General features: G+C 40.1%; 1 protein-coding gene across 2 annotated transcripts; it reads right to left on the reverse strand.

The window, feature by feature from the left end:
* Nucleotides 1-903: 903 nt before the first annotated feature.
* Nucleotides 904-23,706, reverse strand: MBTPS1 (membrane bound transcription factor peptidase, site 1). 2 transcript variants are annotated; one of them, XM_015873560.3, is made up of 23 exons: nucleotides 23,662-23,706; nucleotides 22,245-22,734; nucleotides 20,664-20,921; nucleotides 20,073-20,276; nucleotides 19,595-19,705; nucleotides 19,214-19,323; nucleotides 18,707-18,823; nucleotides 17,659-17,726; nucleotides 16,796-16,898; nucleotides 15,886-16,037; nucleotides 14,793-14,954; nucleotides 14,045-14,189; nucleotides 12,873-13,061; nucleotides 12,288-12,460; nucleotides 11,447-11,562; nucleotides 10,262-10,418; nucleotides 9,295-9,419; nucleotides 7,898-7,975; nucleotides 5,674-5,814; nucleotides 3,880-4,011; nucleotides 3,269-3,395; nucleotides 2,444-2,574; nucleotides 904-1,666 (listed from the first exon to the last, which is right to left on the reverse strand). In XM_015873560.3, the coding sequence occupies exons 2-23, from the start codon at nucleotides 22,429-22,431 to the stop codon at nucleotides 1,470-1,472; spliced, it is 3,183 nt and encodes a 1,060-aa protein (XP_015729046.1). In that variant the 5' UTR covers nucleotides 22,432-22,734; nucleotides 23,662-23,706; the 3' UTR covers nucleotides 904-1,469. The 2 variants fall into 2 exon arrangements, with proteins under 2 accessions (XP_015729046.1, XP_015729047.1); XM_015873561.3 differs by lacking the exon at nucleotides 5,674-5,814.
* Between the last annotated feature and the right edge of the window lie 224 nt (nucleotides 23,707-23,930).

The raw sequence follows: 23,930 nt of genomic DNA on the forward strand, positions 1-23,930 counted from the left end.
ATGCACTGGAAGGGGTGGACATGCCGTGGCTTGGTGCAAATGCTCCCACAAGATCAGTACATGTCACCGGCCGTGGGCTCAAAGCGCAGGGTCCCCAGCACCAGCTGATGGCCCCTAATGCATTTTTGATTTCCCAAGTATGTGGCCTTCTGATCTCGGTAAGATGGATAAAGAGACTTTAATCAGCTGCTAGAAGGAATTATGGATGGCTAATTGTGCCTGCCACCTCCATTACATCTCAGCTGCCTACAGGGCTTAAAAGCATCTGAAAGGGTCTTCCAGACCTTCATTAGTTGCACACCAAAGACTTTGAGAGTAATTGGCCTCTATGATCTAGAAATTGGCCACTGGGCTGTAAAATACCAGCCACTGGGAAAGGCTCTTAATTCGGACTGGGGCTTTGATGCAACTTGACTCTGGTTTCAAGGCTGTACAGGGGCTGTAATCTCTCATTAGCGCTGTGATGAGAGGAGCGAGCCTCCTCATTAGTGCTGCAGCAGAGGCACCAAAGCTTTCCAGGCTCCCTCCTCCTGGAAAATCAAAGAAATTCAGCCCGCCTCCCATACCAGCACAGCAGCCCCACGTGGGGTTTCTGCAGGCCCTCGTGCTTCCTAGCTGACATTTTTTTCCCCCTTCTCCCATTTCCTGTGGCACTCCAACCCCCAGGCTGTGAGCCACATCCAGGGCTGGCAGCTTCACCCACTGCTGAGCCTGTGCAGGTGCCCTCCTCTCCGTCTCTGATGGAAAAAGTGCTATGTCTTTTGTGCCGTTACCTTTGAGCTCCATCAGAGGTGTGAATAAACCTTGTTTCAGACTGTCAAAATCCCCATCACGCTGGTGCACATTTGTTTTAAGGACAAAGACACGGGGGGAGAAGGGATGAATGCCATGCAACACTCCGTCTCAGCTTCATATAGATAACGTATTTATTGAAAATCTGCTTCACCAACAATGGTGAAATCATGACCAAGAATTACAAAACATCATAGTAGTTGGATTTATAAAAATAAACTGCGGAACTATGTCAAACTGATTTGTACTGGTCTCTCCTGCCCCCCTCCTCCCTTTGATGAAGTAAGTTACACTCTTCAGCATTAAACCATTCTAGAAAATTGCATCCTATCCAAAAAATGCACTTGTGTTTCCTTAGCAGAGGTCCTTAAAGTGACTTTTCCCCCCACCCTCCCCAACAATAAATATAGAAAATAGCCTCTAAACAAATAAAATTTTGTTTGGTCAGCTTACAAAAAAAGGTCCATTTTCTCCCTCGTGGGCTACGTAGTGACTACGCAGCCAGTTCAACAGCATTCAAGTCTTTGGTGGGTACGGCTGCTTAAAGCTGCAGTTTTATGTACATATGATCAGTTGAGGTCCTTTTTTTCTCTCCAGAGTCCAAAGACTGTGAGATGATGTCAGGATGTGTATCTCCAGTATGATCACCAGAGGTCATCTTTGGCAAGCCAGAGCTTTCACACAGAAGGCGTCTTTGCTGGATGAACCTGTTGCATGAGCTGCGGCCGCTTCACTCGTGGTTTCCGCCTTTTTGGCCGGCTCTTCGCTTTGTTGATCTGCACCACAAAGAACGCCAGCACCACCATGGCACCAAGAAAAGCAAAGACTGGAATAGTCTGTCCTACATCCTGGTTGTACCGTCCAGGCATTATACCTAGAGAGGCAAAGAGGTTTGTGGGCACACGAGCTACAATCAGATTACATTTCAGACAGGAAGATTAACAACTGCAGACCGATTAGCAGAAATAAGACAGGATGTTAACTAACATCACAGAAAAGCACTGGCATTTCCACCTTGACCTACTTGGGAACATGAAAACATAACCCAGATTTCCCTTGCAACAAGAACCTTCTGTTCATCATGCCATAAAAGAAGTGATTCTGCTGCTGCTGCTCAGGAGACTGCACTGGCACACGGCAAGGACAAGCTACACAACCCTTCCTTTTTAAAGGCATCATTTCAACTTGCAGCTCAGACTGAGAAAAGAACATGCGTGAGACATTAAGAGGTTTCCAGCTGGATGTGCAGCACCAAGCCTGTAAGGAGCTGTTCCAAGTGCTCTACATTGTTAGTGTAACACTGTCCCCAAAGCACTGTCCAGACAAATTCTTCTGGATTCTGCTTTTACTGCTGTATGCTCACACCAGAAATTCACATCAGCAGGAGGTATCGTCACAGCTCCCAAAGGCAAGAACCACTGCCAAAATAAACCTGCGTTGGCCAAAGAGCACTCATCAAAGTAGTCCTCTCTGTATGCCACACATGGCTCCTTTCAAGTAAGCGATCCGTAGGCAAAAATATTTCTCTCAGACTTCATCAGTCAGTCTTATACAACATGACCATACTGGCATTTGCATTTTTTCCGCAACTGAAAGGAAACGTGTCTTCCCTTGACCTACAATCCTATCTTTCAAACCTTTCAGTACATACCTCCAGGAATGTCCCACGCTCCGCTTTCTCCAGGGGACAGCGGTCTCACCTGGGGTCGGTTCTGTCGAAAACTGGGCAGAGCCACTTTATCAAGGTCGATAGACAGTAACTTTTGATGTTTCCAAAGGTTGCTACAAGAAATGTAAAGACACAGATGTCTGCCCACTTACTTCAGTAATGCAAGGAACTTTGCAGAAACATGCTTTGAAAGTGTCAGCTGAAACCAACCAGCTACTCACTGACTTGCACCTGAGTGATAATCCCATATGCTCTTTAGGTTTTGCGGCTTACAGGCCTCCCAAGTTCCACTCAGATGTCACAGGGATGCAATTATATCAACAACTATTTATTAGCAACTCTCTTGCATGCAGACTAGCAGACATTGCCATCAGGAGCTCTGCAGACAAGTATGGGCTATGTGCTGATGTGTTTACCTCCAAGTGACCAAGTGACATTTACCTCCATAATACACCAGAAGGCAGCTAGGCAAGCTGTCCCAGGAAGTGTTTCAGAAAACTATTTCAAAGGCATGTGCTGATGATGGATTTAAGCAAGCCCTTGAACGTTACATTGGAATCACTCAATCATAAAAAGGCATTGACTTGAAGCTATTTTTAAAATCTCTGTTTCACAGAATACAGTGTAACTATCAGGTAAGAGTTATTCACTGAAGTGGCGTTAATCACTACTTCCTCTTTACAATCTGGTCTTTCTCTAGAAAAGGAATTCCAGCTGTCCTTTCCATCTGCTGATGGAACAAATAATTTTCAAGCTGAACTTGGAAGCCAGACTTCTTATAGAACATTAAGACAGATGTACACTAACCTGGGAGCAGTTTCATTCAGAGGCTGTGCTTTGGCCCAGGAGAGATGAGGACAAGCAGGAAGGGAACGGGGTTTAGGGTCTCCCAAGTGAGCCTCTAGCACCTTTGAGTATCGATGGAGATGGTTACCTGCGATTCACAGCACAGAACAGACCGTGTCAGAAATACAGTTCCCACCATTTGCCTCCAGCTAAATGGAGCTGCTGTAAAATCAGGAGCTCTTTACAGTAATGACTCACAGATAAATCTCAGAGTTAGAATTGTTAATTCTAATTATAGGTCCCTTACAATACAGTAAGATTGTGTACCTACAGTAAGCCAAGTTTTGCTGGCCAGCATGTGAGACCAGATTTTATGCACACTCCATATCCAGTAACTAGAAACCTCCTAGCAGAATGGAGGCACTGAAAACACTCATATGAGCAGAACATTTTCTTTAGTCAAACCACGACAGCATCATTACAGATCCCTAAGGCTTGTATGTGCTTTCTTCTAGAAAAACATCAGAGCTCATAACAAGCTAACCTTGTTGTCAAGAGCCTGCCTGGGTATTTCTAAATTCCACTCAGACATCCCATCAGTTGCAGACTCTGCTCATAGATAAGGTTCTCACCTTCCATCCGCTCCGGGAGAGCATAGCCCTCTCCTGATGGCGGTCGCTGTCGGTTTTCAGAATGGCTGACACTTGGAGGCATTACACCATAGGAAGTGTACTGCAGGAGGGAATCCAGGAGCCAAAAGCAATCTGTGGGTTTCATAGACCCAAAACAAAACATACATTAAGTTACACTTCAAATGGCTCATCTTACTGTTAAGTAGTGTATTGTAACATTTAGAAGCACAAGTAATTTCTCATTCTTGTTATTCTCCTTCTGACGTTCTGACTTCAGCAAGATGCAACTTTCAGCCACTCCTCCTCCATATAAAAATAATCTGTTCACTCTTAAAATTATCTTCTTGTGTACCAAATCAGGATTTTTGGGGGATAGGTCATAAAGTGGAAGGTTTCCAGTACAGGAATTCTAGTTTGGGCGAGGCCATCCAAGTCCCTGAAAAAATTAGGGGGTTTTCCAGTGTGGAAACACAGGGAGCTGAGAGCTTCTCCTTATCATTCATTATCATTTCTATGAGAGAAAAGGAGAAGGAACCCTTTAAGAGGATAAAATAACACCTTGCAAAGATAATTAAGAAGTAGGTAGAATTTTCAGTAGAAAGTTACGATTCCTTTGCTTTCTCAAGCTTAATATGAAAAAAATGAACTAAAAAAGAAAAGGGAAAGTTTCTAGCAACAAAGAGCAGCTATGGGATAGACCAGTCTGGGAACCAGCATCACAATATACTTCATCATGGTTTGCCTTTGCATTTCAACTGCATTTTCTCCTGAAATAACACTGTGTTCCATGGAGAGCCAGGCCTGCTGCACAAGCACTCCACCTGGTTAACATCACAATTGCCTGAAATTTCCATTTCAGAAGTGGAATGACATCCTATCACCTACTCCACTGATCACAAACAACTTTTCTCACAACCTCTCCTCTCAGGGAACACTTGCTTGGGAACAGGAATTAATCTTCATAATCTTCATAATCTTCACAAACCCTTCCCCTCTTTGATTGTTAAAGAGGTCAATCAGATTTTAAGGATTTATATTCACAAATGCAAGGAATTTATTTCAGTTACAGCAACCGATGTCTCTACAGGAGACTTCGCTGGTTCACAACTTAAAGGCCAACTTTGAAGGATTTGAGAGCTTTCCCCTTCTTCCTGTATCACAGGTCACACTGAATTTAACAGCACTAGGAAAGTCACAAAGCACCATTCTGTACAAAAGCTACACATCTTCACTTAGGCTAAATGCTCTCAATAAACTACAGCATGCAGAGAAGGCACTGCTATGGTGATACAGAAGGGAACACTGCAGAGGGATGAGAAACTGCAAAACAAAATCCATAATGCTATGTAACATCCTGAAATGCATCAGGGCAAAAAGCGAAGAGATCTTCTAATGGTCTCTTCACAACTTCAAGCACATGTTTACAGCTCCTGGAAAGAAAATCACTGCAAAGAAGGGGAAAAACAAAAAACAACAATACAAAACCAACCAACCAAACAGAAAACATTAAAATCAACATCTAAGTCATCTGCAGTGGAAAAACAGGTCAGAGGTGTATTGGGGTAATTGCTCCCACTCATCAAAAATCTGTTTAACATGCAGCATTCTTTTATTCCAGCTGCAACTTACACCATTTTCCGCAGTTCTACAGAAACAAGATTAATAACCAAGCGGGAATTGTCCAGAGATTCCCCAAAAAAAGAGTTTGTGAGCTGTGTGTTTGCTGTTACTAAACCATAGGACGTTTGCCTGCTTAAGAAAAATATTTCTTCCTGCATGTGGAAGCATACACACCTTTCTGTCGATGGCTGTCATCTAAGCAATTAGAGTCACCGTACAGAACGATCCTGCCACCACCTTCGGAAGGAACTTGGTAAAGTCCCAGAATAGGAACATTTTCAATTACAGCAGTCTCCTGTTTTAAAACTTCAAGACCTAAAGCAAAGCACACACAAATTTCATGGCCTGAGAAGCAACATCAGCTCGTCTACACTGCAAATTTACAAATGCCGTCATGCCACTCTTCATGTCACACATTTATTAAAAGTGTTTTTTAAAAAAGCTGTTTTACAATAGAAATGAAGCTGCTCCAAGACCCCCATCATGAAGCTCTTCGCTGACAGCAATGTTTTCTTCCTTCTATGCAGAACTTAAAAAAAAACCCTCTCATCATGGATTATCTTCAATGTTCTTGAATAAAAAAAATCCTAATATTTTCATGAATAAGTTTTAAACCAAAGCTATCTGCCTTAAAAAACCCTTTATGTTGTTTTAGCTCTTCTACAGAAGGTACATGCAGCATCTTAAAAATCAGCCATCACAATGCATACTGCTCTCTGCTGATTTGCTGTCATGTCTATCTACTGCTACAAGAAAATCTACTATGCAACAAAAATGAGAAAAGAGACATTCCATGAACTATGACACCTGTCTGTTAACAGCAGCTGTGAGACAAGGGCTCTGACTTTTTTACAGAAGCAATTCAGAGGAAGCCTGTCTTAAAGCCTTCCAGGCTTGCATTTCAGCAACTCTGCAGTACTGCTTTCCCTTGTCTGTTCTCCTTTCAATTTATGAACAAAGAAAAGTATGGTCTAGTAAGGATACATATTAAGGCTTCCCATCTTTAACACTCACTTCAAAACCCAAAATAAGATGACCAGCTTCAAATGCTAAGTATTTCGGTTGCCTTTACTTTTTACACTGTCTTCAGAGAGCAGAACCAAAACACAGAGCTCTTTTGTTTCATGAGCCAGAATGAAAAGGATTCAACAGAGAAAGCAGGTCCAGCAGGCTATCTGTCAAACACACTGTCTCTCTTTTTCTCTCATACTAAGATAACCAAGTCATCACCATACAGCACTTCACACATTGTCTGCTCTCAAAAAAATTCACGACTGAGTTCCTCACTGTTCCAGAAAATGTCTCCATTAGCCATTAAAATATATATATATATATATATTTTTACATTGCCTGCTGCTGTTACAAGTCTGAATTACTACCTCATAAATAAGATGGTACAGTAAAACTAAAGAGAAAGGATAAGAACAGAAAACATACTCCTCCAGTCTGAAAGTACAGCCTTCCTATGTGCCTAAAATGTTTCCCTTAGGAGATACCAGTAAGAGATACTTTGTCTAACAAAATCCTCCTTACCTCTACCTTTAGATCATCACAGCTACCTAAATATTCACACCAAATTAGGGAATGATTACAATAATTCTGTGTATGGACAGAGCTCAATATCATTTACAGTTTGTGAGAAACACAGACAAGGAACATTCCTTTCCTCATGAAGACACAAACAACACACATGATGTGTTTACATATAGCAAATACAATAAAAGACAGCATATGTACATTTGGATATTGCTGCACTGTATAAAAACAAAACTACGTAAAAAATATATGCTGTTATATTGCAGCTTCCTGTTAGATATCCAATAGACATAATGAAAAAACACCTATAATAAAATCATAGAATGACTTGGATTGGAAGGGACCTTCAAGCCCATCCAGTTCTAAGTCCCTGCTGAGGCACAGTGCCTCCCACCAGCTCAGGTTGCTCAGATCCTCATCCAGCCTGGCCCCGTGCATCTCTAGAGATGGGGCACCCACATCTTCTATGAGGCAGCTTGACATCCCCTTAGTAAAAAAATTCTTCCCAACATCTAACCTAAACTTCCCATCATTTAGTTTAAAGCCATTCCTCCTGGTCACACCATGCAAAAAGTCAGCCCCTCTCCTGTTTACAAGTTCCCTTCAAGTACTGGAAGACTGCAATGAGGTCCTCCCAGAACCCTGTCTTGTCCAGGTTGAACAACCCTAGCTCCCCCAGCCTGTCTCTGTGGAAGATGTACTCCAGCCCTCCTTCAACACATTCTCAGTCCAGCCCTATGCTTGCTTTCAATGCATTTTTCTCTCCATAGTTCTTACACCTTTAGATTTTATAACTTTGCTTTCAACAAAAAAGCAAAGTTACAAAACTTAAAACACAGAGAAAAGAGAAAGAAATGCATACCTTGATCCTTAAAAGTCTGCGCAATTACAATGCCATCCTCTGGAAACTTCGCGATACTGCATCCTGATGCATAATTCACTGGAAGACAACACAAAATTACATTTACAGACTAAAACTGACAACCTTCCCACCGTAACTCAGTCAGCTGTCAAAACAGGCATAGAAAAAAACTCCCAGGAAATCTGTGGATTTGTGCACTTTGTACATGTATCCACAGATAAGGCATTCCTAAGCACAGGTTCACCTTGCTTTCAAACCTTTCTGTTTAGGACACTTTTAAACTGAAAAGCTTTACCAACCACAAAAAGATATACAGTAGTTCACGCTACTTATAGGGAGAACCCATCTCCTTTAGTCAATACTGGAGAGTGCACAGAGCCCTCAGTTCTGGTGCCTTCTCTGTCCACATACACATTCCAATGAACTGATCAGAAGACAGAGAATTAGAAATAAAACATGAAAACATCAGGTGACTTGGTCAGAAAAAAAAAAGAAGACTGGATAGACCTAACAAGGCTGAAAACAACCAGGTCATGAGCCTGTGCCCTGAGAACTTGAAAACAGTAAGACATAATAACCTCAGGCTACTGCAATTCAAAAGATGACAAGAACAGGAATTTATAAAGCATCTCAGGCTGCTGAGACACATCTAAATTCCAAGGTTTATTCCAAGGAAGGTCTCCCCACTGATCTTCCTCCTCCACAATTTCAAATTTTCACTTAACCACAAAACTAAAACCTTTACTAAACTGAAGGCCTTATTCTGGCAACTACAGTTTATACTACAGACACTTACAGACAATACTCCAAGAATACTATTCAATGAACTGCACTTGGAATTCAACCATGAAGAAAGGTTGAGGGAACTGGGCTTATTTAGCTTGGAAAAGAGAAGGCTCTGGGGAGACCTCACTGTGGCCTTCTTGTATTTAAGGGAGCGTACAAATAGGAGGGGGAACGACTGTTTATGAGGGTAGACAGTGATAGGACAAGGGGGAATGGTTTTAAACTGAGACAGGGAAGGTTTAGGTTTCCCAAGGAAGCTGTGGATGCCCCATCCCTGGAGGCATTTCAAGGCCAGGCTGGATGTGGCTATGGGCAGCCTGGTCTGGTCTGGTGGCTGGTGATCCTGCACACAGCAGGGGTGTTGAAACTAGATCAACATTGTGGTCCTTTTTAACCCAGGCCATTGTATGATTTTATGAACTCAGAACATTTACTATCTCATATGAAAATGAATCAGTATAGGAAGTAATCATTTAAGCATGCTTATTAAAATCTTTTTGCTCACTCTCAGAGCAGTCCCCCTGACTCTTATTCAAGGTGATCCTCACAGAAACTATTCTCTAAACAAGCTACTGCCCACAGGCTGCACCGACAATGACTCCAGTACTCACTTTCATGACTTGCCATGGTAAAATCGCCTTCATACAGCCCATCGCTGAAGGCCATATTCCAGACAGAAAGCAGATCATTTAGAGCTGGTATATTTGCACCTCCAGTATCAGGCATCCACCACTGTCTATAGAGAGGGTAATAGAGTTTTTAAGTATATAGCTTGTGTTACAAAAAGTCACCTACACGGATTTTTTTCCAAGTTCCTTAAATAATGAACTAAATCTCAAAGCCTCATTTAACTACTTGAGCACACAAGCAGCTGTCCCTCTCTGACACCTATGCTTCTGAACAAAAGTAATAAAATGGTGCAAAGTTCTCAGTACATTACAGTTTCCTACATAAATTTGCCAGGAAAAAAAATAAAAATCAGTCTTAGCTTATCTATTCGATAATGATGAAGCAAAAATCAGTTGTGTCTCTTGCTTCTAGTATTTCTAATGAAGCAAAGCATTACTTGCTCCCAAGCTGCAGAACATAGCTTTCAAACTTACCATGGAACATGTGGCAACTGTAATAGTTACGAGGGTCTTTTTCACCACTGCTGATATTAGTTTATTTCCCTCTATATAATATACTGGAGTATTTCCAGTATTGGGTGCACAGTCCAGTAATATAGTATGTAAGCCGCATTTGCCTTTTATTCTGTTCTCCAAAGTGGAAACATATCCATTTTCCTTTGCTAGTCTCCAATCTCTTACTTCTTCCTAATGAAAATACTTTCCTGGGCTTCAAAAGATTACATTACCAAGTGAGTGGTTCACAATAACGATAAAGTAGATAGGTATTCTCCTTCAGCTTTGCAGCTAAAGGTTGATGTTACTCTTGAGGTTCTTCTTCTTAGAGGCAGCATGAGAAGCATTGCAGGTGATTAAATACAATTATCACACAGAATTTTTAGGACAGTACATCCACAAAATAGCAATTCCATGACATTTTATTTCCCATAGAAATGAAAGAAATGCATACCTTGTGTTTTCATCATAAAACTTAACTTTTCTCATTACAGATGTGTTGTACCAGTCACTGAACACGATAAGTGAAAGTCCATTATCAACATCCCTTCTCAGCTTGGTGATCTCTTCAGGAAAATACTCTTCCTCACTGTCCACCATCAGTAAAGTCCCTGCAGATAAAAGCAAAAACGGTGTTCATGCTAATGTGATTACTATTACTGCAACCCATGCAAAAGTTAACATAAATGAATGTTCTGCACTTTTTCTGCATGACTGAAAAGAACTAACAATCAAACAAGTAGATTACTCCTAAATATCAAGCCATTTTACTTCTTCACTTTCTGACTGCCCAGAGAGGTGGTGGAATTTCCATTCTCAGGGATAATGTAAATCTTAGCTGGTTAAGGATCTGGATGATAGAGGCTGGAACAAGTTGATCTTTAAGGTCCCTTCCAAGCCATTCTGTAAGAAGCCAGAGTGCAGAAGGGCTGGACTTGGATAATCTCTGCTGCTCATTGCCACCTTAACTACAGAGTCACTGTATACTAACTGCAGTCTAAAGACAAACTCATTCATGTTCAGTGGTGCCAAAGACCAGGATCACAGAGAATGTTCTGCTACCTATTCTAATTCAAAAGCCTCATTTTGCATGGTTTATAAGACTGGAAGAAATTTCCCTGCCTCACTAAACATATTCCCATGGAAGTACAACTCTGAAGTAATTCTGTTTATAAACATATAAGAACATTTCTGACTTAAATTATTTGCTCCCTGCTGCTTCTACTGAAGGTTTACCAGAGTTGTGATTAGAAGTCTTCTATTCCAGTTTTTTCTTCATTTCATTTAACACATTTATTCCACCTCCATGTGCATTTCTGTTCTCTTCCTTCCTTGGAGTTCCCTCCTTAACCTCTACTTACTTACACTTCTCAGAAAGCACTCATCTCCAAAAAACAGAACAGACATTCTCAATTTGAATCTACAATTCTTTGACTATGCAAAATTTTCTTCAGGAAAATACAGTTCTGCCTCTGCAGAACTGCAAACAAACAAAAAATAAATAAAAAATGAGGGGCTTCTCTCCTCATTTTTTCAAGATAACGACAGACAACTGTACTAATTCACCAGACTCCCAAGTAAGCCTGCGCAGCAACACCTTATACTAATTAATATCAGCATATAAATAGCACATGCTTACCATACTGACTTGCATCAAAACACGTAAATGGGGAACCAAGAACCTCAACAAAGTAACCCATGCTTCTTAGGTGCTGATACATGTCCCTGAAGTTTGTGTGGATATGGTCACCATTCCTTAGGAAAAGACAGAAGAAAACTGTTGAAGATATTCAAATTTGGCATGTAAAAACCTAATTTAAATCCTCTATTTGCAGATTATTTCCTAGGCCCTCTTCTAAAAGGATTATTTATTTTTTGTTCAAGGGATAACCTGTGGTTTCCCAAGCACCATCACCTCTTGCAATTTTTTTCTTAAATAACATTGGTTCAAAGTGCTACAGAGGTAGTAGCACAGTCAAAGTTAGAAACTGAGAATGTCCCATAAAGAGCACAGTTCTGTACGTTTGTACCACATCATGCAGAAACACTGCTGCATTAAAATCATATATCTTTCACAGGACCTCCTCCTTGCTGAACAGGCTGTAAGAACAGCATTAACTATAAGGTGGAGGGAGCCAAAGTGGCTAATTAAGTGTTCCTCTCAACTCCCTGACAGAAATCAGGGCATAAAGGAAAAAAATTACACCATGAGAGCTAAAAATCCCTGCATCCCAAATGTTTAAAAAGCTTTTCATTTTAAATGAATCAAAACCACAGAGAGCAATAACAAAACAAAACAAACAAAAAATTGCAGAAAGAAAAATAGGAGCTAAGAATTGATCATGGATTTATTAGAAAATTCCACGTCACACTGAATAAGGTCTCATGGAATAAGGTGCTCTCTGGCACTCAGTAACATTATTACATATCATTAACATGTAAACAAAAAATACTGATTTAATAGAACCTGAGATAAATACCAATCTAGTGGATCATTCTTCATCCTCAAATTATCCCTAGGGAAGTATCCTGGTGGATAACGGAGATTATGATATTGATCCCAAAGGACTCTCTTACTACGAGGTGGAGTAGGAATAATCTTCACTTTTATTGGCAGCTTCACCGTCGAAGTCTGCTCTGCACCATTCTTTGACTGAAGGACAGAAAAAACACTTTGAAATTATTTTCCCCTACAGAAACATTCACCAACTGTGGATTGTAAGAGACTGGAAAAACAGAGGTATCTCCTGTATTTTTACTCATCAATACCACCAACTAAGTAGAACAAGAGATTACTTCTGCCTTAAATCACCTTACTACGTTTTCTACATGCTCAACTGCTTTTATTTCCACTCAGAACATAAAATACTTTAAATATGCTACTCAGTTATAAGGATTATTATTTGTACTTTTCAGTGCTTTGACCACTATCTAACTTATGCTTCACCAGAGATGCACTGTACAAATAAGGGTTTGTTGTGAAGGTGTTTTAATTAAAACCACCACCCTCATCCCTAACCAACCTCCCATCCCACCCCACCCCCCAAAAAAAAAGCAGTACTAACTTTATTTTCTGCAGGAGATGATACTGTGATCATAACGTGACCTTGAGCAATGCCTTCCCAAGATGCTGCTTTCTTTGCTACAGAGATTGAAATTGCCAAGTATCCGGACCAAGGCCATAACACAGGGGAATAGGAGAAAGCCACTTCAATGTTATCCCCATTTTGTGGGAGATAGGGTTGCCAGTCTGGCTGTGAAAGGAAGAGGACCAAAAGTTGGTAAAACAGTATTTGCAGTCAGAATCATCAAATCTTATTCTCCTGAAGATTATGCCTAATTTCAAAACGTACATAGAGCCCAGAAGATACATGTTGTGACAGTAAATCAACCCAGTCATGACAGCCTTAACGATCCAGAGTGTAGACCTCCCAGAGAAAAGACTCGAGGAAGATATATGAAAAGCACACTACATGAACACAGTTTAACATTTTAGGGTTCTGTACAATAAAAATGCTGGCGAAGACATGAAATTTCCTTTCTATAACAAAAATTGCTATAGGTGTAAGAGACTCAGGCTGATTACATTGGCTGTGTCTAAGCATTACCATCAGATATTTATAAGACCTCTGATACCCTTAAGTGCAAGTTTAAATCTAAAACAGACCTTAGGATTCACAGTAAGATGCTGAAATTAAGCTCATTTACACTGGCAAGAGTCTTGGGATAGGATACTTTCCAAGTTCATGCATCTGTCTTATGTTTACCCTTAAAAAATCCTAAATTCTCCCTAGTCAATCAACAAATTCAACATTACTGGCAAAAAGCAACAGATTTTGCAGCAGGCCTTGAGAAGTCAACACCTTCAGGTCATTTTGACCCAAGTCAATTGTCATAATTTGTAACATCAAGATCCTTTTCAGTGAATTCTTATGGTCACACAAAAGATACAGAAGATCTTAAATGCTAGCAGAGAATTTAAAGAAATCTAAGTCAGTCAAAATTGTTTTTACGAAGACAAAACACTACACACCCTTGAAACCAGTGCATTGCTGGAAAACCTGCAGATTGCTCATGGGGACAAATCCGTGTGTGTCCTTTAAAACCAAATGTTCTGCATCTGCTGTTCTCACAAGTATGAATGCTTGTATATTCTATCAAATTTATTAGCTGAAGTAGTCCTTTCTAAGAAGCTTTTAGGAACACAGTCAGGTTTTGGAAGAATATTTTGTCTTACCTTGTCTATAATTCTCCCAGTGACTCCCATACCATTAAGAATAGTAACATTAACAATTGTTGGCATGCCTCCATAATATATGGGCTGAGAACAATAAGGCCACATGTAGGGACACTCCGTCAAGTCAATATAGCTTGGACTCAAACTACAGGAAGGACAGAGGAGATAAAATTTAACAAAAGAAAAGAACAAACAACAAGTAGAAATACAAGCCACTACATAAAACTGATGTATGAAAACATTACTGATAAAACATACCAGTCACACCTACTCTATCAAGTACTCATCTCGCTTCTCAAATGTGTCCCAAAATCTTCTCTTCCCCTTTTTTTAAAAATTTGAGAGTGTTGGGGTTTTTTGGTTTTGTTTTGTTTTTCTTACAAAGCAAAAGGAGCTTCTCAGCACAGTGAAACATTCTTCTGGAAAACTAAGATGTAGCTACTGTTTCACTTCATTCTAGGTTGCATTATGAATAACACCAGAGAGTTAAACTGAGCCTAGAAAGAAAAGTAAATTTAGCCCCGAGACTTCAAGCCCCTACACTGCTTTAACATGGGTAGAAAATACAGTGATTTTTCATAGCCTCTACTGTCAAAATTCATGCTTCCTGATTATGTAAGATCTATACAAGTTCCCTTTGTTCCATAAGCACAGACTGCTCAACTGTATCAGATGCACATCATCTGCTCTCTTAAAGAAATACAGCAGACTGTAGTGTACTGTTGATTAATTAAGGATTAAAATTAACCTGGCCTGTGGTTTATAGCTGTTGAGGATCTGATAAGCTCTCAGAAGATCCAACTTGCCATGTCCTTGTTCAAACATGTTGACTCCGGGAAGTCTACGTGCTGATGCAATAAGTGCCTGCTTCATACTTGCTGGATTCACCATTTCACGCTTCTGAACTGTGCTGAAATGAGAAACAGTGGGTCACTTAATGTGGCCTTCATTCTAGTTTCTAGCTAGTCCAGTTTACGTTTTGCTTTAAGGCTCTGTTTCATTTGAAGAAAATGCAAATAAGAATTAGGTTGCAGCGTACAACATCTACTTGATATCTCCCTGCAACAGTTTAAGATGGGAACACGAGTGACAATATTACGACACTTCTCTTGAAAACCAATGTTGTATCAATTTTTCTCCTTATAGAGTGCTCCATGACCAGTTCTCACTACCGAGACAATACTTATATATGTTAAGTGAAAGATTCTAAAATCCAAGACCTTATAGAATGCTGTGATTTTCTGTTGTGTAGCTCATGTGAGGTGGGGCGGATAGCTTTGCTGTCCAATGAAAACTGCACAATTTTACATAGGAATATGATTACTTGGAGTTTTGACAGAGATATAATTTCTTATCCTTAAGTAGCAACAGTGACAAACACAAAGCAGAAACTTGTAATTCCTACCTTCCTTTCAAACTCTTCTGTGTGCAGTAGGTGAGTTATGCAACTGGGTAATAACCATAAAAGCCCTACATACTGCAAAACAGGTATTCAGATGGCTATCAGCTACAGGTACCTACTTTGAATAGCTGCTCTTTTGCAACACAAAAAACAAAAGCAACTAAATATCATAAAATATTTAACAAAATTACTTTGTAAAACTGTTCTCCTTAACTGTATTTTCAAATACCTAACTATTCAAAACAGTCCTCAGGTTTTTTCCAGGAAAGTTAGAGCCAGTCAGAGACATTAGTCTTGGGTACAAGAACACCAATTCCATCCCTTGAGTTTGTTTTCCTACACATAAATGCAATATATTTTCATTTGGTGGATCCTCTTAAGAGTTTCTTATAGCCCTCCTGCATCTGTATCTTCTAAGGGGCTGTTACTAAAGGCTTACCTTACTAACAATGTGACAGCACCCGCCACTACAGGAGATGCTACACTTGTCCCCGAAAGAGAGCGGCATCCACCTTTCATACCAGAACCTCTCACTCCAGAGCCGTAGGTAACAATATCAGGCTTCACCCTACCATAACCTCCAGGCAGCTCCTGTGAAAGAAAATGGATGAATCCATGTCCTGATACATAAAGAACACTGGCTGTTTCATTTAAGTATTTAAACTAATGCAAATAATTCAGAAATAAAATTATCACTAAATCAGATAGGGTTCAGCATCACAGAATATCAAGTAACACCTAAAGAAGGACTCTAACCATTTACAGCAACTCCTCAGCATGGTGACCCAGGAAAGGTATGTCAACAAACACTCCACCATATTAGTTAAGCATGAAACTACTAACAAAACAATAATCCCTCTGCTACTGGCTAATGAGAAGCAGCACAAAGGAGAAAGATATATCAGAGACGTCAATCAAGATCACAATGCAATCACATATGAAATCACGTGTGCAGTACACGCACCTCAGTTCAACAGTCAACTACAAACAGAAAGGATATCAAATATGCACAGCATTACATATACCATCTGGAAAGGCTAAGAGTTTTCTATTGAACAAAGGACAAGAGCAGAGAGATCTTCCCACACAGGACATTGTAATTCAAATGATACTTGGCATTTTACAAATGTAAGAAGAATGCCAAAAGTTGGCAACTTTAATGATAAATGATGAGTATTAAGCTTCTTGCTTCAGGCCTTTCATCTATTTCTCGTAATTCTGATATCCCATGAAAATTTTTATCACTGTTTACCCCACAGACATCAGCTGCTTGATATTATCTCTCTGAAAAAGCCTCCCTTTTTAAAATCTTTATACAACAGTGGTTGGCTGCTGGTCAACTATCTTACCCAAGTGGTCATTCCCCTAGATGAAAAGCGAGCTATATTATCTTCAAAGTCAATGCCACCTACTCCAATCACATCCATCTGGTCAGCAGGGTTATTCAGAGTCCTACAACAAGTTGGGAGTTATCAAGACAACAATAATTAAAAAAATTAAGACCACCATTAAAGCCATAAATTTATACTGAAAACAAAAACACTGTCATCACATTTTTGTCAGTTATTCTTTCTAACCTGCACAGAAGCTAATTTTGGTCCTGTCTGATACTGTTATGGTTCATGACTAAAAAAAACTTTTGAAGCACTTAGTAACCCAAGAACTTACACTACCAAACCACTTTTCTTCCAGACACAACAAAATCTGATTTTAGGCATTTATTTTAGAAATACAACGCAAAGCATTCTGGCTTTAGCATTCCGTATTCTTTAAGCCTTATGTTTATACAAAGATGTCTGCTTATACTAGTGCAGCAGTATCAGTCAAAGTCCTGTCACAGAATCACAGAATGACCAGGGTTGGAAGGGACCTCAAGGATTATGTAGTTCCAACCCCCCTGCCTGGCAGGGCCACCAAACATACACCTTTACTAGATCAGGTTGCCCAGAGCCCTGTCCAACCTGGTCTTGAAGACCTCCTTTCCTAACTTTTCACTGTCTGAAGAAAAAATAGTCACCTATGAAGAAAAAATAGTCATTCAAAAAAGTATTCTAAGGCAAATGATGAGACAGAGGAGGATGTCTAACTTAGGTCACTTTCTATGAATACATTACAGTAAAAAGAAGAAAATACCCTGCAGCCCAAGCACAACTACTTTCAAAAACATTAAACATCACACTTGCTTTCCTTTAAGGTGATCTCTGAAACTTACCCATACAACGGGCCATCGTTGCCAATAGCAGAGACCATGATCACGTTGTTAGCTGTCAGTTCCCATACCTGCAAAAAATAACATTTTAAATAACATTCTGCTGCCAAAGAAGGGACTCTGAGAACAAACACAAACTCCATGGGACATGATGTAAGCAACTGATTTCTATTTCTCTTTCTTACTGAGACTTACAAAATAAATACCTCTCACTGGTATATTCAGTACTACATGCCAACAATTCTTAAGATTATGTGATCAATAGTGGCCTTAAAAGCTTCCCTGCTAACTGTACTGACTCACGTTGCATCAAATGAAAAACTGCCTGTAAGAAAACACTCCAGAAGCAAAAATGAAATAATCCCCTCCAAAAATTACTCAGGGGTGAGTACTGAAGTCACTGTCAAATCAAATTTCAACGCAGATTTTCATTTAAAAAAAAAAAAAAGGAACTTTTTAGGCACCCTTTATTACCATTTTCAGAGAAAGATTCTGTCCTTTTAATGTAATTCACTCACTGATTTTTAAGTACATATCAGCAATTCTGGGAACCATGACACAATGATAAACACCTAATTCCATCTTAACCTGAAACAAACCTCTAATTACAAAGCTGAATCAACCACCCGTACTTTTTACTTATTCATTCTTAACAATCTGCTGCTGCTTTCATTTTTAGCATGAGACAAATTAATTATACAAAGATTTGAAAAAGCAGGGCTGGATTTCAGTGAAGCTTCTTCCACTAAGACTCCAGTTAGTTGCCTGCTTGTCAGTCATGCCTGCAGGCTGTACGTGCAGCATTTTGTAAAAGGGCATGTTTCTGCAGCTCTGTGAATACTTTGGAGTTTGTGCTCATTTCTTTTTTACCAACTCCCTAAAAATTTACCTAAAAGACTATGTATCTGTACAAAATTTCTCTCATGCACATGAAACTCCTCAGGACTGACTGCAGAATCAGACCTTATCAGAAGCAGTGGTAAACAAGCAGCTCTGCAAGTCCAGGGATACAACAACACAACTATGGGATCTTTCCCTTCCTCGAACCAACCTTGTCAACAAATGGATGATCCATGAAGTCTGGTCCACCAATACTTAGATTCAAAACATCTATCTTCTTTAGAATTGCATAATTAAAGGCATCCAGAAACCAAGATGTATATGAGACCTACATAAGAAAGAAGTAAAAACTATCACTGGAAAATTCAGCAATTCCATTACAGAACAGCCTTCAGAGAGAGAGACGTGAACCATCACAGAAATAAAGCACAAAACGAACACTGCTCTACTACTATTCACAGAGCTCAGTATATTTATGAGACTGTTTTAACACTTATACAGATGAGACTTCCACAAACATAATTTCTGAAGAATACACCAGATTTGGAAACTCTAAGAAATTTGGAGTAACCTTTTAAATAGAGAAAACACTACACATATTGCACAGATAAAAGAAAATATATCAACATTTACAAGCACTCATGACATCTCCCAAGAAAAGGATTAAAATAGTATTTATCTGGAAAGATATACATTACAACACCTTTAGAACAGCTACCTGGTTATTGGTGAACACTCTAAAAATGTGCAGTTCTGCATTTGGAGCAAACCCCTGGCATTCTCTCATGCTGGCTATCACACCTGCTACAAAAGTTCCATGGCCTAAACCTATCACAGACAGAAGGTAACAAAATGAGATGTTAGAAGCCAAACCATTTCATTTTTACTCATTTTTATTGTTAATCAACAACTATAATAAAATGTAATAGACTGCAATAAATTAAATTAATAATACCTGTGAAAACATGTGGTCAAGTTACAGCTGACACATGAAAAACAAACACAAACATGCTGCAGAAAATAAAAGGTTTTTTTGAATCTTGACAGTATGAAACAGCACTGTCAGGAATTCTCTCACCAACAGTACACAGTAACTCACCATCATCCAAGGTTCTCTCATTAGTCCAGTTTGTTCTCTCCTTCACATTTTTGAAATGTGGATGTTTCTCGCTCAGTCCAGTGTCAAACACTGCTACTCTTACACCAGCACCTATGACAATAAAGGATTGATTTTCCTGATTCACCTTCATAACTAACGTGTTCAGCCAAATGAATGAAAACCTTTATGTTTAATGTACTACACACTTTGCAGATTTATTAACTTGTGGCTGTAAGGCAAACTTCCTGCTCCATTTCAGAAATCAATCAACAATTCCAAACAGAACTACTTCCTCTTAAGAACAGTATGCACATGCACACACAAAAAGCGCTCTGGAACAGTGCACCTCAAAACAAAATACTGCCCAACATTTATGGAACTGTCATCCAATGAGATTAATACATGCAAGCCAAGTAATTTTTCCTTATGCTGCACTTGTTTCTCAGAGGTAACTGCAAGCCAACAAACAACAGAATACCTGTGTAACCCATCTGCCAGAGGACATCTGCCTGCAGAGTCTGAGCAACTTGGCGAGGGATAGCTCTCAACAACCGCCTGCTTGAATGTCTACCTGTTGCATGCCAGAAGCCAGAACCCAGAGAAAGACTTGCCCTTCTCAAGGGACGAGACGACTGCCATTTCTGAGTCCATCTGGTTTCATTGCAGTGCAACAAAGAATCAGCTATGTAGAATTAGGATTAAGGAAGAAAAAAAACAAAAGTATGAGGAAAAACACAAAAGATTTTCTGTTTACGTAAGCATCCACATCACAACTGTTACAGCATGGATTTTAGACAAGTAACCATTTTTTCCAGATGTATTAATGCCTTCAATAATAGTGAAAACTTCAATTTTTCCTATTACAGTGGCCAATAAACTCTGTTAACCGACTATTACACTGTATATGGATGCATCACAATGCTTTTAGAAAGGTACAGCAAGACCTTGATAATTTCAAAGGCAAAGGAATAGACTTACTAAAGAAAAACTGAAGGGCACTTTTCATTTGTGTAATGCTAAGCTAGTCTTAAATTTTCCAAATCTCATGCAAACACATAAAATTACTTACAGTCTGAATATTTGAGTGATCGGAAGACCTTCCGCTGAGGTGTTACTCGCTTGATGTTCGGATGATCTTCCAGTGTCAGTACGCCATCCTTCTGTTTCTCATTGATCTGAATCACTTCAAAATCACTCGGATAGTCGCTGGCTGGGTTGTTGCGAGGTACAATCCTCCAGTTCTCAATGCCACTGCTTTTTAGTGCGCTTGAAATAAACTTACTTCTAGCCTTAGCTGTGAAGTATCCATTAAAAGCCACAATATACTCTGGAACAAGAGTACAGTTTATCAGAACTGATGTTTATTAAATCAGCTTAGTCATGCACTCAAAGTTACTGAATATTTCTTTTTCTTTATCCAAAATAAATAATCACAATTGAGGCACTTTTTTTGTTTTTTGCTTTACAGGACTGAAATTTATTTCTGTACTACATAAAGTTTTTGCACAATGAAGTGCTTATGAAAGCAGAATTGTAATAGCATGGATAGGTGAAATGACAGGGGTGAGCACAGGACAGGGAACAATGAACTGAGTTCTAGGGAAATTACTGACACCAACTTTGATATGCACATAGAACAAAGCTGGTCCCAAGAGTCTGGTCCTCGATTACCTGGGTTAGTAACTTGTGGGTGGATTGCAGACGCACTGCCACAACCACTTCAACAAGCCCTGTGCTAGGTCATGGACAAGATGCCATTATTGACATTGTGTGCAAATGCTCAGGCACACACACAGCTCCATTATGGGAACAGACCTATTATCTATACCATGACAAACCAAACACTTCCAATAGAGTCAAATTAGTTAGTTTGTTACGTGAAACTACAGTTTCAAACACAGCAGAGATGTTATCAAAAACGTCATCTGTGCATTCTGTAAGAACTACAAATGATAAGTGCTGATTGTTCACCATTCCACTACAACGCATAGCCATCCATACACCACACCTACGTTATGCTTATCCCACACACACAGCTGCTACACCAATACAGACTGCACTCTATACAATGGTATCTGTCTTTCCTTTTACACTTTGGTGGCTGGTTCTGTTCAGCATTGCAGACCACATCCAGTTCAGCACCTATTTTATTTGCTCCTCCCTACAGTTATCCTTGGCTATTTCAGGAGTGATTCCAGCCTTAGTTTACCTTTCATCTGCTCCCTCTGCACTGACGTTGCTACTTGTCCACAAACATATTATCACTTGCAAACATTTTTCACAGAAAAAAACCAAAACCACACATACTTCCCCTTGCCTTTCTCACTTCTCTTAGTGGGTCAAAACAAAAAGCTATGAAAACACACCTGAGCAACCATGCTGGCTGAACCTCCATGCTCTATTTTCACATTTAACATACTACTTATAGCCCCCCCCCCCCTCCTTTTCTTGTTCTTCAAATCCCCTGTCCAGTTAAAACATGAACCTTCGTAAAATTCTTTCTCAATCTGAATGCAGATAATTTTAAAGCTCTACCTGTGCCTCTGAATGTTACCATTGCACAAACACTGCAATTCATTAACATTAACATCATCATTAACACTAACTTGAACATCACACAGATTTATATTGTTAAATGCTCGACTATTACCATGCTCCACGACTGTTGAAGTGAACTCCACATGCAAAGTCAGGCGAGAACATCCAGGACATATGTGAGCCTCATGAGAGGAATTCCCTAGTCTGGTACTGAAGTGTTTTTTGCCACAGAGTAAAATAACAACCAGAACAAACCAGATGTTTGCAAACTTCATGGTCACAGAAGAAAATGGTTTCATTCCAAGAATTCCATATATTCAATTCACACTTTTCTTCTTTATAAGCTAGTTCATTTCTCTTTCAGTAAATGCTGATTTCACTGTGCCGTTCAATTGGATATTCTTTGAGCTGTGCCCGAAGCAAATACAGATTTCATTGTCTTTTGAGGTAAAGCCTAATAAACAGGCTCATTTCTTTCTACGTTTCTTCTCCATTTTGTATTAAATGATTCGGTCACTCATGATATGGCAGCTGAGTCCTGTACTCCATTTCAGAGAGCAAAGTTAACTCCCTAGAATTAGTAAAGTTGTTTGCAAGCTGACCTGCAAGGCAACACTGCAAATAGTTAGATCCATGTTTATGTAAACACATAGCCTGAAAAAGCACAAAAGACAGATTCCTTCAGCAGTTAGCATTAGAAATGACAAAGAAAAAGCTGTTCATGTTTCATTTAGTAACTTTCCTAGAACACTTGAGTTTCTTCCTGGTTCACGCCAGGTGAGATACCCAGCTATTAACCTGGCAATAGAGCAGGTAACAGCAACAACTTAATTCTACTGCCCTTCATGTAAGCAGAGTAAAAACAACGAACTGACATGTAAGGCCCATTGCAAGGAAAAAAATGGAAGCAAAATGAAGCATTATAGGAAGTGTCTGTGGGTACTTCAAAAAGTATGGTGGTGGGTTGTTTTTCTCTACTCAGCAACACAGATTATGATGATAATGCTCTGGAATGTAATTTGACACAAGGAGAATCAGGCTGAACCTCTATTTCTGTGGCTGCCAAGGACAAGAAATACCACCACAGGAAGCAAATGTTTAGTTCCTAAGCTTGAAATAGATTCTTGTTATTAAAGGAGGCTTTCAGGTTCTCCTGAGCAGGAACGTGGTTACCACAACACGGGCACCTGAGAAAACACGGGCAGGGTTTGCAAATGTAAAACAACGTGGAAAATCCTTTTCACATATAGGAGCAGCTTCTTCACGTTCTGTTCCAGGGTGGATTTCAAGAAACACTACGATGTAATACTATCGCTGAGCCAGGAACAGACAGTGGAAGCCCGTGAGAAGACGAGGGGAGAAGAACCTTCCTGTCCCACAGCACTGCCCAGCACTCCCGAGAGCCGCAGTGCCCGGCACGGGCGGCCACACCGCAAGTCCCTACCGCCACCGGGGCTGTGATCGCCTCACAGGACACGAAGCGGCCCCAGCTCCGCCATCCCACCCGCTCCCCCGCCCGCCGCGCTCACCATGCCGCAACGGTACCCAGCCCCGCCGCCGCCATTTTGTGCAATGTTTACCACAGCGCTCTCGCGAGATTCCCGGCGCTGCACGAGGGACGGGCGCATGCGCAGTGCTGAGTGCGGGGAGTGCTCCAAAAGTAATGTCACGTCCTGTAAGATGTTGTCCCGCAACACCAGGGGCAGATGCTGTCTGTATGGCAAGAGAGGGGGCATCTTCCCACCAGTATCCCATTACACGTTGTTGCCATGTGACAGACGGCCGCAGAAGGGCATAG

The sequence above is a fragment of the Coturnix japonica genome, chromosome 6 (assembly GCF_054131305.1).
Source record: "Coturnix japonica strain WE chromosome 6, WE-NBRP24, whole genome shotgun sequence".
Classification (NCBI taxonomy): Eukaryota; Metazoa; Chordata; class Aves; order Galliformes; family Phasianidae; genus Coturnix; species Coturnix japonica.